At 45.7% G+C, this 16,029-nt stretch overlaps 1 protein-coding gene and 1 long non-coding RNA gene across 6 annotated transcripts in view; one reads left to right on the forward strand and one right to left on the reverse strand.

Annotated features, from left to right (window-relative positions):
* Positions 1 to 16,029, forward strand: part of ARHGAP33 (Rho GTPase activating protein 33) — a 472,696-nt gene that overhangs the window by 355,627 nt on the left and 101,040 nt on the right. For all 5 annotated transcript variants that reach the window (XM_085615935.1, XM_085615936.1, XM_085615934.1 and 2 more), the window contains 7 exons: positions 2,506 to 2,628; positions 3,285 to 3,362; positions 4,697 to 4,763; positions 5,469 to 5,537; positions 7,866 to 8,015; positions 14,194 to 14,296; positions 15,125 to 15,269. In XM_085615935.1, coding sequence (XP_085472061.1) covers positions 2,506 to 2,628; positions 3,285 to 3,362; positions 4,697 to 4,763; positions 5,469 to 5,537; positions 7,866 to 8,015; positions 14,194 to 14,296; positions 15,125 to 15,269 — 735 coding nt within the window. The remainder of the gene's footprint in view (positions 1 to 2,505; positions 2,629 to 3,284; positions 3,363 to 4,696; positions 4,764 to 5,468; positions 5,538 to 7,865; positions 8,016 to 14,193; positions 14,297 to 15,124; positions 15,270 to 16,029) is intronic.
* Positions 1 to 16,029, reverse strand: part of LOC146809124 (uncharacterized) — a 340,848-nt gene that overhangs the window by 112,398 nt on the left and 212,421 nt on the right. The window lies entirely within an intron of this gene.

The raw sequence follows: 16,029 nt of genomic DNA on the forward strand, positions 1-16,029 counted from the left end.
ACCTGTTTGGAACTTAAATGTAGTCCTCACACGGTTAATGGGACCCCCTTTCGAACCATTACATAAGTGCGAGCTGCAATTCCTCACATGGAAGACAGCTTTTCTAGTGGCCATCACTTCCCTCAGAAGGGTTAGTGAAATACAAGCACTCACTATACAGGAACCTTTTCTTCAGATGCATCACAACAAGGTTGTACTCCGCACCAATCCCAAATTTCTACCCAAAGTCATTTCTCCATTCCATCTAAACCAGTCGGTAGAATTACCAGTCTTTTTCTCGCAACCCCAAACAGTTGCGGAAAGATCCTTACACACACTGGATGTCAAAAGGGCTTTACTTTACTACATCCAGAGAACACAACCTTACAGGAAAACCAAACAGCTATTTGTTTCCTTCTCTCCACCACACAAAGGCAACCCTATTTCCAAATCAGGGATAGCTAGGTGGATTGTAAAATGCATACAGATTTGCTACCACAAAGCAAAACGAACGCTATTGGTTCCCCCTAAAGCCCACTCTACAAGGAAGATAGGGGCTTCTATGGCTTTCCTAGGCAACATACCACTAGATGACATCTGCAAAGCAGCGACATGGTCAACACCACACACCTTCACAAAACATTGTTGTGTAGATGTGCAAACCAAGCAACAAGCTAGTGTGGGCCAAGCTGTACTACAAACACTGTTTCAGACAACTGCAACGGATGCCGGTGGTCGCCGCTAGGGTTGGGTACTGCTATATAATCTATGCACAGTGTATAATCTGCAGCTCATATGCCTCGAACGGAATATGCTACTTACCAGTATGCATCTGTTCTTGGCATGTAGAGCTGCAGATCTATACACGCCCACCCGCCTCCCCGGCTACCTGTATCCGTTCCAGTCTTATCTTATTTAGATACAATACACATGGGTTTCTTTACTGTTACTACTACGCTCCATCTTTCTCTGAGGATGGAGCCGAAGCCCATGCGCAATACGAACCAAAGGAGGAGTCACCGACCTCGTGACTCCCAAAGACTTTCCAAGAGGTAAAACAAACTGCAAACATCCGGGCCCAACACCAGATGGCGATCTATGCACAGTGTATAGATCTGCAGCTCTACATGCCAAGAACAGATGCATACTGGTAAGTAGCATATTCCTTTTCATGTAAAAATAAAGTGAAATCAAATCGGTTTCTAAATCTAGAACAACTCCCTCCACCAATCTGATCGTACAAGAACATGAAAGTAAAACCAACACCGTTCCTTTCGGATTGAATAGAATAGAAGAACATCACAGTGCGGTGCTCACAAGCTGACCCACCAGTACGTAAAGGAAGACCTTTCACGTGAGGCTGAAGATGTATTTTTTTTTTAAAGAAAAAAGTGGCTCAGGGGATTCTGGTAAGCCCCCCCCCCCCGAATCCTCATCATACAGTAGTCGAGCTTCTCAAGGTGACAAGTTTGTAGACTGGTTTAAATGTGTAAGTACTCTAGTGCAGGCTTCCTGTAACTTGCTCTCCTGTGTGCTTTCCAGTTTAATACATTTGAAGCTTTTTCTTGGCTGAATAAATGTATGTATACCAAATTAAAAAGTATGCATCTCAGACGAACGTGTGTATTTTCAGACCTCATAAGCTTATGTTTGAAGAAAAGTGGATGCATTTCCAAAATACATTTTAAGCTGATATTCAGGCGATAAATCATGTGGCATTAGGGGAGACGTATTACTAATATTACAGTGATGCCACAGGCATTGCAGACATGGCTGCTATGTGTTACCTACGTAAAGGCATTCTAAATTGATGAAGGTTTTTTTACATTACTTTTGACAGCCCTGCCTGATGCACTAAAGTGATCACTGCTGGTAACCTTTCTTAGGGTGGCCACCAATGTAATCTTGACTGATGTGGTCATTATTCCAACACTTGTATTAGTGGCGCGGGGTGATTTTCATTGAGCGCAAGTAGCTCTTATTACCTAAAAGGTTAAAACTCTTGCTCAGGCGAGCATGTGCAGGGTGTGCTGTGTGAACAACAACAGATGACCCGCCAAAGTATCAACATATAGGCAAGTTTGTAAAGGGTACCTGGTGCTCGGGGTGGTTCTGGCCTCTGAACAAAGACCGAAGCTTTTGGTTGACCGGTTTTAACATTACAAAGAAAACCTAGACGTTAGAGGGCCACTGTTATACAAGAGAGTTCACATTTAATTTACAATGGCCGAGCTATGGCTGGTGAGATGGTTATGGCACAGCTGATGGTTGTGTGTCGCCGCTCACGAGGCAGTTGTGCTACAGCTGATGGTAGAGAAGACAGCAGTGTTTTGATGGAGCCGCGCAATGACACGTGACCTTCTGTGGATTCATTGGCCTGTAGCTACTTCTCAAATAGCTTCACATCCTGCCCCTGGTTTCCAGAAGTTGGCAGGAAAGAGCAGAGTGATGGTGATACTGGAGTAAATAATATAAGACATTTTTGGATTTTATTTCTTCCACCACATGCTTTTCCATCTCTTCCAGATTGATAACCATGGCAATCGTTTGATTGTAAATGAAGAGGCGTCTATCAACGTTCCTGCGATTGCGGCTGCCCACGTCATCAAGCGCTACACTGCTCAAGCCAGCGACGAGCTCTCCTTTGAGGTAGGTGTTAGCGGGTCTGCTTGGAGGAAGATCCTGTGGCTGGGAAGAACCTTACGCTGCGGGTATTAAGCTCACTAGACCGGTCTTGAGTCAGCGAGCCGAAGGTTGGCTGCACCTCACGCTGTTTGTGTGCGGTACCAATGATGGAGACCTCTGTGCAGTACTTTATCAGTGGTGGAGGGTACTGATGTGCGAGGCGCGTCAGGCTTGAGTATTACACCACTGACTGACATTCCTGGGTGAACTCCTTCGATGCTAGGCCGCTGCTGCATTAAAATGTTTATTTGGAACCCTAACCAAGATCTGGCACAGCAAATAGCAAAACTGCACTGCTGAGATGAAGGTTGGTTGATTCAGTGTCTGTGGTGGGATGGCATTCCATCCTCTTTTGTGAATTCGTAGATAATGCTTTATGACTTGAAGTAGGGGTGGGGGCCTTTTGCAGGGCTGCAGTCCTAGATCATTCGCGTGAATGTCAAATGTGTAACCTGTAGCACTCTGTTAGCCTGCATTTGTGTAACTTCTGAAGCCCCAGTGGCAGAACAATGATGGAAAGTTGGCCTCTGTTGTCCACCAGGGTTCACACTCTGCTTGGACGGACTTTCACACATTTGGTGTGCTGTAAAATGCATGACTTTTGGTTTGTTTTCCCACAGGTGGGTGACTTTGTTTCTGTGATTGACATGCCTCCGAAGGAAGACACCAGCTGGTGGAGGGGAAAGCATGGATTCCAGGTGTGCATTGCTAGGTTTGTCATGTGGGTAGGACATCCTTTGTAGGATTACAAGTTGCCAGAAATGTAGAGAGAAGCTACAGAATTTGTATAACACACACACATGCCTTTTCACAGCACAACGAAGGAGGCTGGAGTGGACGATGTAGTAGGAATCAGAGCAGTTACTGAGCTCAGGGACCTGTAATGTAAATCGATGGAGTGGAACACACGGGTTTCAAGAGGTTTCTAAATGTGACCTAGTTCTAGGTGGAATGGTGACGTAAGCGAGTCTAGCGTGTAGAGTTGGGTCTGGAAGCATCTCTTTCCTTTTAACCATTCTACCTCATCTTCCAGAGGAGCAGCAGATTTGTGGAAGTTGAGTCTTGCCCTCTAGTTGGCAGGTTTGGTAGAGCACAGAGATATGTGGGGAAAGGATGTATTACTTTATGAATCCCTGTGCTTCGAAGCCAACACGCTCTTCCGCTGGTAATCAGTGAAGAGATTTCCATAGTGCTCCGGCATGTTGAAGCATTTCAATTCAAGATTAGCTGTATGGAGTCTGAGAGTTTTAGCGCAAAGTTCCACTTACAAGCATTTGTAGTTGTCGAGTTGGACAGTATCGGTGCGCAAAACCAAAATGGACCTTTGTTTTGGAAGAGGACTGGGGATCTGAGAGCAGAATCGGCAAAAAGCAAAAGTTACTGCATCATGAATGAAAGATGGTGCCCAGGATGACTGTACTGTCGGAACCTTCTTTAGTAGTGGTGGATGGAAGAACATCCGAGGAGAGCAGTCTCTGTAAAAACTGCTTGAGCCCCAGGGACTTGGCTGAGAACCTCCGGATTGGTTATGCTGTTCACTGACACTGCCTCCTCTCAGTCCTTTCGGTTGGTGTGAATAGAGATACCAACAAGTCTGAGCCTTCAGCCCTGGCATTCGGTGGGGGTGGAGGATGCTGGACTGTGGAGAGGTTTTCCATGCAAGTGCGGGGTAGAATAATTATTTCAACCACCTTCTGGCAACTCCCCCAGCCCATCAGTGTTTGGGGGCACCATGTGGAGAGGTTAAGCAGAACCAGTCTGCGTGAAGAGACTTCATGAACATAAGACAATTTGTAAAAGTGCTCAAGGTTGGGGGAGGGGCAACAGTGCTGTGGGTGTCCGGGGCAGTCACTATAATTGATTGTAATGCACTTACATTTGTGATTTCCTGGACAATTGCGTTGCTGTTTTTGTGCAGTGCCATTGGTGGCTTGTCTTGGTAAACTGCTGTTAGTGACTGTTGGTCTGGTGCTTTCTCATTGTTACTTGGGAAAAAGTGGGGTTTGGTAACTACTCTTTTTTTTCTGTTTAGGTCGGCTTCTTCCCGAGTGAATGTGTGGAGCTCTTTACGGAGAGGCTAACTCCTGGACTGAAGTCAGGTAATGCTGCAGGTCAGGATTGAGGGGCAGTGTCCGAGCTGCATGAGAGATCACTCTTGCATTTGTCGCCCCTGTCCCAGACAGCAGTGCAGCTCGTTTCCTGGTCGCCCCACTCTGCACTGCAGTGTCTTGATCGCCTGACCCAACAGTGCAGTGCATTGCTTCATTAGCTGTTTATACAGTGCTTTCCTCCTTGTCCTAGTAGCTGGTTGCCTGATCACCTGTCTTGGCCGTGCACTGCCTGTTTACTCTCCTCACAACATATAAAACGCTTCTCTGCATGGATAGTGTAACAGCAGCCTTTTATCCTGTCTTGTCATGAAGAGTCTTCTGTGGTTTTTTTGTACAGTCTTTATTTTTTCCTGCCTTATGGCCTGTCCTATAACCCATTTCAGTGTACTGACGGTGTGTCTTTTGCATTTCTGTCAAAGCATACTAACTTGCATTCCCTGCCCTAGGAGTGTCTCACCAGTTTCCCTTTGCAGTGTTTTACGCTTCCGTTTACCTTGTGGTATCTCACCTTGATTCCCCTACCCCTGGAAATGTCTTTGTTTCCCTGCCCTTGCAGGGTGCCATTTAGTTTCCATTTCCTAGGCGTGACCCGGCATGTCTAGTCCTTTTTCCCGTTTTCTGTCATTGTCTCACTCTTTCCTATAACCTGAAAGGGCAGTGTTTCACCTTGATTACTTCTTGTTTTGTTTCCAGAAGTGGATGGGCAGAAGATTACTGTAGGAGCCCTGCCTACCCCTCAGGGTCTCCCATCGCCTACTTCGGGTAAGATGTTGCCTTGGGTTCTCTTCAACCCAGAATTGTATCGACAATCTCTCATGTCCATCTTTCTTCTACTTGTGATTATGCATTCTCTCTTCTACCTTTCTCATCCTCTCTCTTGCCTTGTCACTGGTTCTGGATGGGTCAAGGGCCCATCATCCTATCCGTGTTATATTTCTTCTTTCAGGTATATAGATGCATTATACCTTGATTGAATGACAGGATGATCCATTCCCTTTGCAAAAATGACCACAACAAAAAAATCGTCAAACAACTCAAACCAAACAAGATGAAATAAACTATTTCAACTTCCTTTTCGTCCCATTTGCAAAAATAACGCTAAACAAGTTCAACTAGTCTTAGCCTGATGGTATCACTATGCAATTAGAATCCTAACAATTGGCCGCAAGTTGGGCAAGCTTCTAAGCCGCGACCGCTTGAGGAAACACAATCAACTAAATATAAGGAGGTAAGATTGTCCGGGCATCTGAAGAAGCAACAAGCAGGTTCAAGGTGACCTCTGCCCCATGCTGGACACCAATGCAAGGGTATAATGGCTTGTGTCATAGACCCTGAATCTGGGGGCAGTTCACATGTTTTACAGTCTTTGCAGTAAAGTAAAGCAGTACAAGAGGCATCAGTGTAGTCAATAACAGATGCCCAGACATCAGTGTCTCCATACACGAGAAGGTGAGTGGGTGGTATAGACCTAGCATCGCTTAGTGGGGGAGGGCAGCTTCTAACACACAGAGCCAGTGTGTGAGTGGAGGGAAGGAGCTGAATAGTTGTCCCCTAGGTGTTGTGTTTGATCAGACACTGTATTTTGCTTGTCAAACCATTCAGAGGGAGTTTGAGAGACACCCGTGTTCTTCCCTTTTGGCTGAAAGTAAATTACTTGTTTTTGGAATTGTTATTTTGTCACCAATACTCCTGTATCCATGTTCGGTTTCAAGTAAAACATTTTGTAGGCTTATGGTTGGAGCTTTGTCCTGTAAAAACAACAAATACGCTTGGGTGTCTGACTTAATATTGTGCCTGGACCAGTTGTATCAAACGCATCACAAGGAGTAGCCTCTTAAACACTGGAAAGGGTGGGAGAAACAAATGGAATTCTGCTGCACCAGTGCCACCCTTGGAAATAGCTGTGTTGGACGGCTGTTCTAGAATGATGCCTTTTATGAAGAATTACTGCATCCGCAATCTAGAGCTTTTTACATGCAATATGTACTTTGGAAATATAATAAGTCTTACTGTCCTAAGGCTTGAACTTAATTCTGTGTCCCCGAAGAATGCAAATATCGCACTGAAAAATAGGTCTGTGATGTAAAGGAAGAAAACAGTGCTGTAAACTGTGCTGTGATGGGCATATAGTAGGTACATGTTTGGTCATTCATTTCTTGGCCTGGAGTAGATGTTAAAGAAATGCCTACAAATGACTCCAGTACCTCACTCGCCTAATTCCAGTAAAGGACTATTCCTGTGACATACCACTCAAGCAAGGGATCCCTTGGCTTGCTTTGTTTCACAGTTCATATGTTTATTGTGGAGAATTCAAACCCAATACTACATGTCCGTTTTGTCTAGACTTGTTAAAGGGTGTGCTTCAAGCCCCACTAAAAATTTTCAGCATTTTTATTAAACTTACTTAGCATTTTCTGAAATAAATCTGAGAAAACATTGTTATTTGGGGTCCACAAAGAAAATATTTTAAGCAAGGGGACACAGCACTGAAAAGTCACAAGATCATTGTTGTATACAGGCACACACTGATGTTTCTATTTGCTTACCCACCACTTTTTCAAAAATACAGATATGAAATTGGTCTTTAATACAGGTTATGAGCCTGCTATTCCTAGGATGGCATCGGGCCCAGTTTGATTTAGAACTTGACTTCTAACACTGCATTTCCACATTTCATCTATGACTCAGCAAATAGGCCATTACTAAAAATAATTCCTATGTGGGGCAGCAGTGGGAGACCATCACTGTGTTGCCATTAAATTGAACTTCATAGAGAATCCTTACCTATGACAAATTGACATTAGAAAGGTCGCCATTGTTGCTTTGGGGCTTTTCTGTGTGGGTCAAAGAATTGATCTTAGTACTTTCAGAGGCTCGATTAGTCGGTCAATTGCCTGAATTAAGAATATTTGTACAAATCCACCTTTTTTCTCCTTCGTCTCGCTTCTCGTGTTCCTCCTGCTTTACTCCTTTCTTCCTTCCTTCACAGTCTTCTACTTCCTTACCGTGCTCTCGTCTCTACCTTTCCTTCCCCCTTTCTTGCCTCCCTCCACTTTCTCATCTTCTTTGTTGTCCTCTCATTGGTTTCAGTTTCCCGGAAGCATGGCAAGCTAGTGGGCTTCCTGCGCACCTTCATGAAGTCGCGCCCCAGCAAACAGCGCTTAAAGCAGAGGGGGATCCTGAAGGAACGCGTTTTCAGCTGCGACTTGGGCGAACACCTGCTCAACTCTGGCAATGATGGTAGGTTGGACGAGGGAAAGCACTAGGCAGAGCACAATAGACCCCAGCACAACCATCCCATTGTTTGCACCTGAAGGCTACGGTGCAAGTGCAGATTACCAATATATACTTTGTGCTCTTGGGTAAGTAATACTATCTCGTGCCGTAATACTCTGGTCCCAATGGGACCATTCCATGATATCAGGGCCACTGGAATTATGTGATTATGCGGCTGTGGTGTTTTTCACGTAATTCTGGATCTGCCGCATTTGCCACATAATTCTAATGCTGCATAATTTGCAGATTTTAACAACAAAAAATAGTTTCGAGCTCAAATGTTTTAAAACTTATAAAATTGCAGCGACGTGTTTTGCCATACAGTGGAAGGGATTTTGCAAAGATTGACAGGTCACCTTTCTGTTGCTTATTGCTATGTTTGGACATATGTTGCACCTCCGTTCAACACCCAGACAGTGTTAAGTGTAAAAATTACATAATAATGAAGGAATAATATCAGAAAATATGCTGCATAATTTGACTTTATTTGGCGCATAATCTAGTCAACTCAGCCGCATAATTTAGTCAACCCTGCAGTGAAATTTGGCCCTCTCCTGACACATAATTCCAGTGGCCCTGCATGACAGTCTGCCTCCCAATTAATTTCTATATTTCAGCAATGATGAGACATAGGGGCGTAGTGCCCCCAATATGGAATCATGCCATGTCTAAGCCACTTTTGGGGAAAAAAACCTCCCCCCCCCTATGGACTGAGCTACAGTGGCCTGACTGCATCGGTGACCTACCTCCTCGCTAAACAGAAATAAAAAGTCTTGGCTTCTGGATCGAAAAGCCACCTGACTGTGGAGGTTGAAGTAAGAAAACTAGCTCCCTGTTTCGGCTTACTCAGGACACTAAGGAAGGTTGTGAGTTGGCTTCCTTCTGAAACTCGAAGAATTGTATTCCGAGGCCTGCTGTCCCTTATAGACTACGGTAACTCAGTTTATCTGGGAAGCCCCCAGCACGTGGTCAGGTGACTGCAAGTGGTCCAGTATGTTGCAGCGCGCGCTCTGCTAAAGCATCTTTCGGTCTTCTCGTCTCTTGCAGCATTCTACTGGTTGCCAGTATCCAAGAGAATTACAGTTAAATCTGTCTTGCTCACCGGGCTATGTACAACAGACGTTCTCCTTTAACACAGCGATTGCTAACCCCCTACAAACCAAGAGATCACTACGGTCCGCTGACTAGAATCTTTTCACAGAGCCCAAAATGAGGAAATCCAGAAACGTTGGGTGTTCTTTTGTTTACCTGGCAGCGAAACTTTGAAACATGTTGCCATCACCCCTGAGAATGTTTAAAAAGGACTCAAATTCAGGAAACTTCTAAAGACCCGCCTCTTTGAATGATATGCCTTATTTCAACTCCTGTGTGATGGATAAGACATCAAGTGCTAGGAGGCCCGTCTGGTAGCCATGTGCTTTACAAATGCATCACATACCATAGCATAGAAACAAACCCCATCCCATGGCTGTAACTTGCCACAGGGGCCATGTTGATGAAGTGGTCGTAAGGAGCAGACTGTGCTACAATGCACAGCTGGTCCTGTATATGCCCACTTTTGGAGATAATATCCCCGACTACAACTTTTAGCAGCAGATGAGTGTTACATTTCTTACATTTATTTCGTTACTGGTTTGTGAGAGTGGCATTTAATTTTTTTAAGCTGAACACCTCGATTGGCCCTGAATGTTTTCAAGGGTTTAAAAGATTTGTCCTAGTTTGAGGACAAAGTGCAAGCCATACACGCTTCCTACGGAAGAAACAAACCGCAAATTTCTCCAAGAAGATACTTCAAATTCATAACCTTAGAATGTTTCCTAATTGCCAAGTTGGACCTTGAAAAAGGTATCATTTTACAAACTCATTTTTTTCCCTCCCTACTTTCTTCGACATTCCATAAAACAGACTGTAACCAAGTAGCCCCCTGTCTCTCTTGGTGGTGGTGTTTTGAACAGTTTTTTGTTTCTCATTCTCAAAAAAACTTCTTTTAAAATGGATAAGAAAAATTGTTTTTTAAAAAGTGAAATGTTAAACTACCGATGGATTTAGGCCCAGATCTCTGTACTGGGGTGAATGTTTGACATTCTTCTGCATTCTGTCCATCAACTGTTGTATTTGCATTTGTCACCCCGAGTGGGACGGGTATGCTCAGACATGAGTCCCCTGCTCTCCTTGACACTGGATTCAAGCTATCCTGGCTGAAGAGGGGTGAAACCCCGAAACCGGTCCTAGGATGCTTGATTCCGGTCCAGGGAAGACATGGCTTGGCAGTTCGGACTGGAATGTTCCCATGAGGCACAGGGTCAAGACTGTGAGAAAGTGCCATCTTTCTTGCATGGTATGCCCCCACTTTTTGCTCAACTGCTGAATGTACTTTGACTGAGTGTGCCCTGGACTCCTGCCAATCAGGTGCCCAGGGCCTATGTTCCTTCCCTAAAACACAAAACCCAAATTGGCAAACCCTGGCCACATGTCAGCCCCTGGTAAATGGTACCCTAGGTACCCAGGGCCCTGTGACCTGGGAAGGCCTCTAAGGGCTGCAGCACTCATTGTGCCACCCTTAGGGGCCCTGTACCCTTACACACACACACTGCCTTTGCAGGCTGAGTGTCTGGGTACAAGACAAAACAAAGAGTCGACATGGCACACATTCCTGTGTGCCATGCCCACCACCTACACTGCCATGGCATACATCAGCCACCCCTCTAGCTGGGTGCCCTATGCCGATGGTGTGGGCACAGGAGCAGGAGCCCTGTGCCCCTACAGTACCCAGGTCCATTCCTGGGCACTGTAAGTGCAGTGCTGCCATTTGAGTATATGGTGCAGGGAGCTCGTCAAACACAAACTCCACAGCACCATAATGACAACACTGAAGACTGAGAAGTTTGGTATCAAACTTCTCGGCACGTTAAACCCACACTGATGCCAGTGTGGGATTCAATGTACCAAGCACCCCAGAGGGCATCTTAGAGATGCCCCCTGAAACCTAACCTACAATCCACGTCTGTTCTGAGGCTACCTAGGCTGCCACACAGAAGACCTGTTGCTGGACCCCTGGGTAGGAGAGCCCCTGCTCTCCTGGGTCTGCAACAATGCACATCCTAGGCAAGGTGCTAAATCTCCTCCACCAGGATGGGCAGGGGGAAGCTTCAAAGGCATGCCGCCTCTGTGAGCTTCCCCAGGCCACTGCAACCCCCACTCTGGCGGGAAGCTTGTCCGGAAACCCCAAATAAGGACAGGGGATGTGCCAGCCTGCCAACCCCACCCCTCAGTTGGGGGAGGCGAGGTAAAGCACATCTCCGGGCTCTCGCCATCTTGAAGATGGGAAGCCCTACCCTATCAGGACTAGGCTACTGCCCCCCTCCCACAGGAGAGAGGCAGGATAGGGACGCACTCCAGGACAGGGACCCATTGGTCCCTGCCCTTCACCTACCTGTAACGCCCCTAAATCTAGTATTTAGGGGCACCCTGAACCTTCCTTCCCCCAGATTCCAAAATCCGAAGAAGAGCTAGAAGAAAGAAGACCTGCCCTGCAGCTGCTAAGAAGAGGAAGACACCAACTGCTTTGGCCCCAGCCCTACCGGCCTGTCGACCCTCGATCCTGCTCCAACCCGGCATCTCTTGTGGCCAGCAACCTCACAAACCCCGGAGGACCTGGCTACCTTTTGACTCTAAGCCCCCTGGGACTCCCATGAGTAGAGGCTCTACTCAAAATCTACTTCTACTCCCTGGCAGCATCCCGTAACAGCGAACCCAGCACACTCTGCACTCGCCAAGCCTGGCCTGTGCCGGTGTGAACAAAGACCACGAGGACGACCCCACGGCGACTGTGACCCCGAGTCCGGCACCCAAGGACCTCCCTCGACACTCCTGAAGAAGCCTGCAGCCTCAGAACCAGGTGCCCCCCCCCAAACGCGATCAACAGAGGGTAAGATTTCCCAACACCAAAAGGCACCCCTGTCACCCGGCGCCCCGCGGCCCCCTGTGCCCAATCCCGGGGTACCTACCTATCCTCCAACTACCCAACTTACCTCTCGGAGTGGTGGTGGCACCTGAAGAATCTTCGTCCCCGAGCTTGCAGTCTTTTTCTAAACCGGAGATTTCCCATTGAAATAAATTGAGCGCCCGAAGGCTCAAAAGCACCCTGCACCCAGCTGCCCGAGTGGCCCTGGCAGTGCAACCTCTAAACCATCTACTTACCCCACTTGCCCTGAGTAAGTGACCAGGAGCCCAGCTCCCACAGCCACATGGCCTGCTAGTCAGCAGACACCAACCAAGGCCCCCCTACCTCTCATAGGATAACATTGGGCCTAACTCTCTCTGCACCCGGCCGCCCTTGTGCCGCTGAGGGTGAACCAACTGTACCTACCTGACCCTGGGAGACCCCTGAGTCTATGCCCAGAACCTTAACTCTGCCAGTCGAGTACTTACCTTTAAACCGATAACTCAATTTTCTCCATAGGGTAACATTGACTGGCTTTTCCTGAAATTTCTTCTAAGTGTGAACTTTTCAAAACTTAAAATATTCACCAAAAATCAGCCGAGTAACGAAAACGAAAATACTCACCTGCTCTTAGGTGAACTCCCAGTGCTGGATCTTGGTACCCAGCACTGACTCTGAAAAATACTTACAACTGTACTTACCAGTAACCCAATTTTCTTCCGTAGGAAATCATTGACTGTTTTTTGTGTGAAAATTTCTTCTGTCAATTTCTGCAATCTTTAAATATTCTTTAAAAATCGTATAATATCTGAAAACGTAATTACTTACCTGTTTTGAAAAAAGGTCCCAGTACTGAGTCTAGGCTCCCAGTACTGGATTACAAAAGTAACTAGAACATACTATACCTGCAACTTGAGTTTTCTGCCATAGGGAATCATTGACTGTTTTCTATGATATATTTTCTAAGTGTCAACTTTTAAAATAGCAAAATATTGTCTAAAAATCATCACAGTAATTAAGTCGACTTTTATCACTTGATTCCAAGTGCTGACCCAGGACTGAATCTAGGATCCAGTCCTGGAATTCCAAAAGTAATCCTAAAAGTAATCTGTGGCAAATAACTTGAAACTTCCATTGAACTCAATGCATTATTGTGTTTAGAATTGTGTTGCCTATTGCAACCACTTGTAACTTTCTACAAAAGTCAATTGCATATTGTAAAAGTATTTATATAAAGCATCTCATTCTTAGAAAGTATATTGTAATGCCTATTGTTGGTTCTAAAATAAAACAAGCATATATTTTTTATATATAAACCATTGGCCTAGAGTTCAGTTATTGAGTGTGTGAGACCATTTGCTGGCTGAGTGTGTGCAACAAATGCTTTACACTGTCCTCTGATACTGCCTTACTACTCGACCAAGCTACCACTTTAGAGAGTAAGGTTATATTTAACTTTAGCCTCTGCCAAACCTCTGGGTACTGTGGACTCTGTGCACACTGTACCTATTTGGGAACAGTATATACAGAGCCACTTTCTCACCAAGACTGATTTGCATATAGCCATGTCTGAACTGGGGTGGCGTGGTGAGCAAAATAACAATGGATTTAGGCCCAGATCTCTGTTCTGGGGTGAATGTTTGACATTGTTCTGCATTCTGTCCAACTGTTTTTGCATTTGTCACCCAGAGTGGGACCGGTATGCTCAGACGCGAGTCCCGTGCTCTCCATGCCACTGGAATCAAGCTATCCTGGCTGAAGAGGGGTGAAACCCCGAAACCGGTCCTAGGATGCTTAATTCCGGTCCAGGGAAGACATGGCTTGGCAGTTCGGGCTGGACTGTTCCCATGAGGCACAGGGTCAAGACTGATTTGCATATGGCCATGTCTGAACTGGGGTGGCGTGGTGAGCAAAATAACGATGGATTTAGGCAAAGATCTCTGTACTGGGGTGAATGTTTGATATTGTTCTGCATTCTGTCCATCAACTGTTGTTTTTGCATTAAACTTTATACACACTAGCGGAGGGTTCTTAAATAATGGGCAGACTTTGAGTGTATATGGCAGAGTAACATACATCGTGCCCAAGTAGAGGACACCTGCCTTTCGGCATATTGAAATCCACACCCTTACCTATTACAAAGATAACCATTTCAAGCCCTAACTGTTCTCAGCCCTAACTCTGCCCCCTCTCCTCCAGTCCCCCAGGTCCTCCGCTGCTGTTCTGACTTCATTGAGAAACATGGGATCGTCGATGGAATTTACCGCCTTTCGGGGGTGTCCTCCAACATTCAGAAGCTCAGGTGGGTCCAGATGTAGTGAGCTTTCCTAGAATGGGAATGTTCATTTTCTTATTTCCACTAATCAACTTTCGCTCTTCTTTCTTTTTCTTCTTGTCCATTGTATAACTCTTCCTCTTTTCATTTTACATCTTGTCTAATATTGCCATGCCGTCCACATTTTCCAGCTTTAGATTTGTTCTTCCTTTCTCCACATGGTAGTTTCTCCATCATTCCACGTGTACATGTTTTTGGTAATACTATTACTATATATTGGGTTTTTTCTCAGCCAAAAAATCTTCTCATGGAGTGTATTTGTTACACATGGAGATCTGGGTCTGCAAAATGCTTGCTCACTTTTAAAAAACATATTCCCTCTTAAATCTACCCTGTCCTTGCCAAATTTCCATCTGTCTCTGTTTATCGTCCTCGCACCATCGGTCACTGTCTCTCTTCTTCCTTCTACCCTTCTCTCATTTTCTCCTCTTATTCTCCTGTTTCCTCCTCCATCCATCTCTGTATCTCTCTCATCGCAGTTTTGCTCTGACACTCTTTCGCACCTTCTGTCTACCCCTTTTTTCTCCCTTACTGTTTTTCCGTTCTGGCTTTATGCTCTTTCTCTCCTGTCGTGGCTTCTGTCCTCTTACATTTTTGTCTCTTTCCTGCTCGTCTGATTATTTCCTCTCTTCTATTGCTCTTCATTTCTGCTGTCTATTTTGGATTGTTCTCTCCTTGCGTTCCACTCCTGAACCTTTCTCCATTGCTCCTACTGTTTGCTTCCTGCTTCTTCTGTAACCCGTGTGCCTTCTGCTCTTATCGACTCCCCACATGTTCCGCCTTCTGCCATTGCAGGCATGAATTTGACAGCGAACGAATCCCCGACCTAACGAAGGACGTGTACCTGCAGGACATCCACTGCGTGAGTTCACTCTGCAAGCTCTATTTCCGCGAGCTGCCCAACCCACTGCTTACCTATCAGCTGTACGACAAGTTTGCGGTGAGTACAAACTTAGAGGTGCAATGGGACCTGAGAAAGGAAGGGGTGAGATATGTGGCAGGTAAAATATTTTACAGTTTCCCAACTGAATAAATCGGAAACAACCTGAAGGACGACCCTTTAAAGTGTGGCAGGTCCTTTCAACTTAACGCTAAACGCACATTGCTTCATGAACTATAACTAACTCTAAGTGGTACAAAGTGATTTTCACTAAAGTTTTAATGTAGCTATATATTATACAAGTTATACACTTTTAATACAAATAAAAGTGCAATGGCTACGAATTATCCCCACCCATTTGCAGTGCATATTGGCCAATTTTATTACTAGTTCAAGGACTTAAGATCTAAATAGAGCGCACTTTTAAGGGTCCGCTTGGATTTAAATCTGATGCCTGTACCCACTAAACCATCAGCTTTTCCAACCGCCTCTACCCCCACCACACCGGCTCTGCCATCATTGAACCTGAGCCCTACCATGCCTACTCCAGAACATGGCAACCCATTGGCGCCACACTCGCACCCATTCTGAAAGCCTCCAGCTCTTTAGCGACCTTCCCAAATGCTTGGAAATCCTCAGTGGACCCTTCATCACTCGCCAGCTACAGACCTCTCTTCATGCTCCCATTCCAGGCCAAGGTCTTACAGAAAATCATTAACAGATGCTTTACTGAATACCTCAAAGACCACCAACCACATAACACCACTCCATCTCATTTCAGAACCAAGCACAGCGCAGAAACTGCCCTCATTGCCACAAC

This window comes from Triturus cristatus, chromosome 7 (assembly GCF_964204655.1).
Source record: "Triturus cristatus chromosome 7, aTriCri1.1, whole genome shotgun sequence".
Lineage (NCBI taxonomy): Eukaryota > Metazoa > Chordata > Amphibia > Caudata > Salamandridae > Triturus > Triturus cristatus.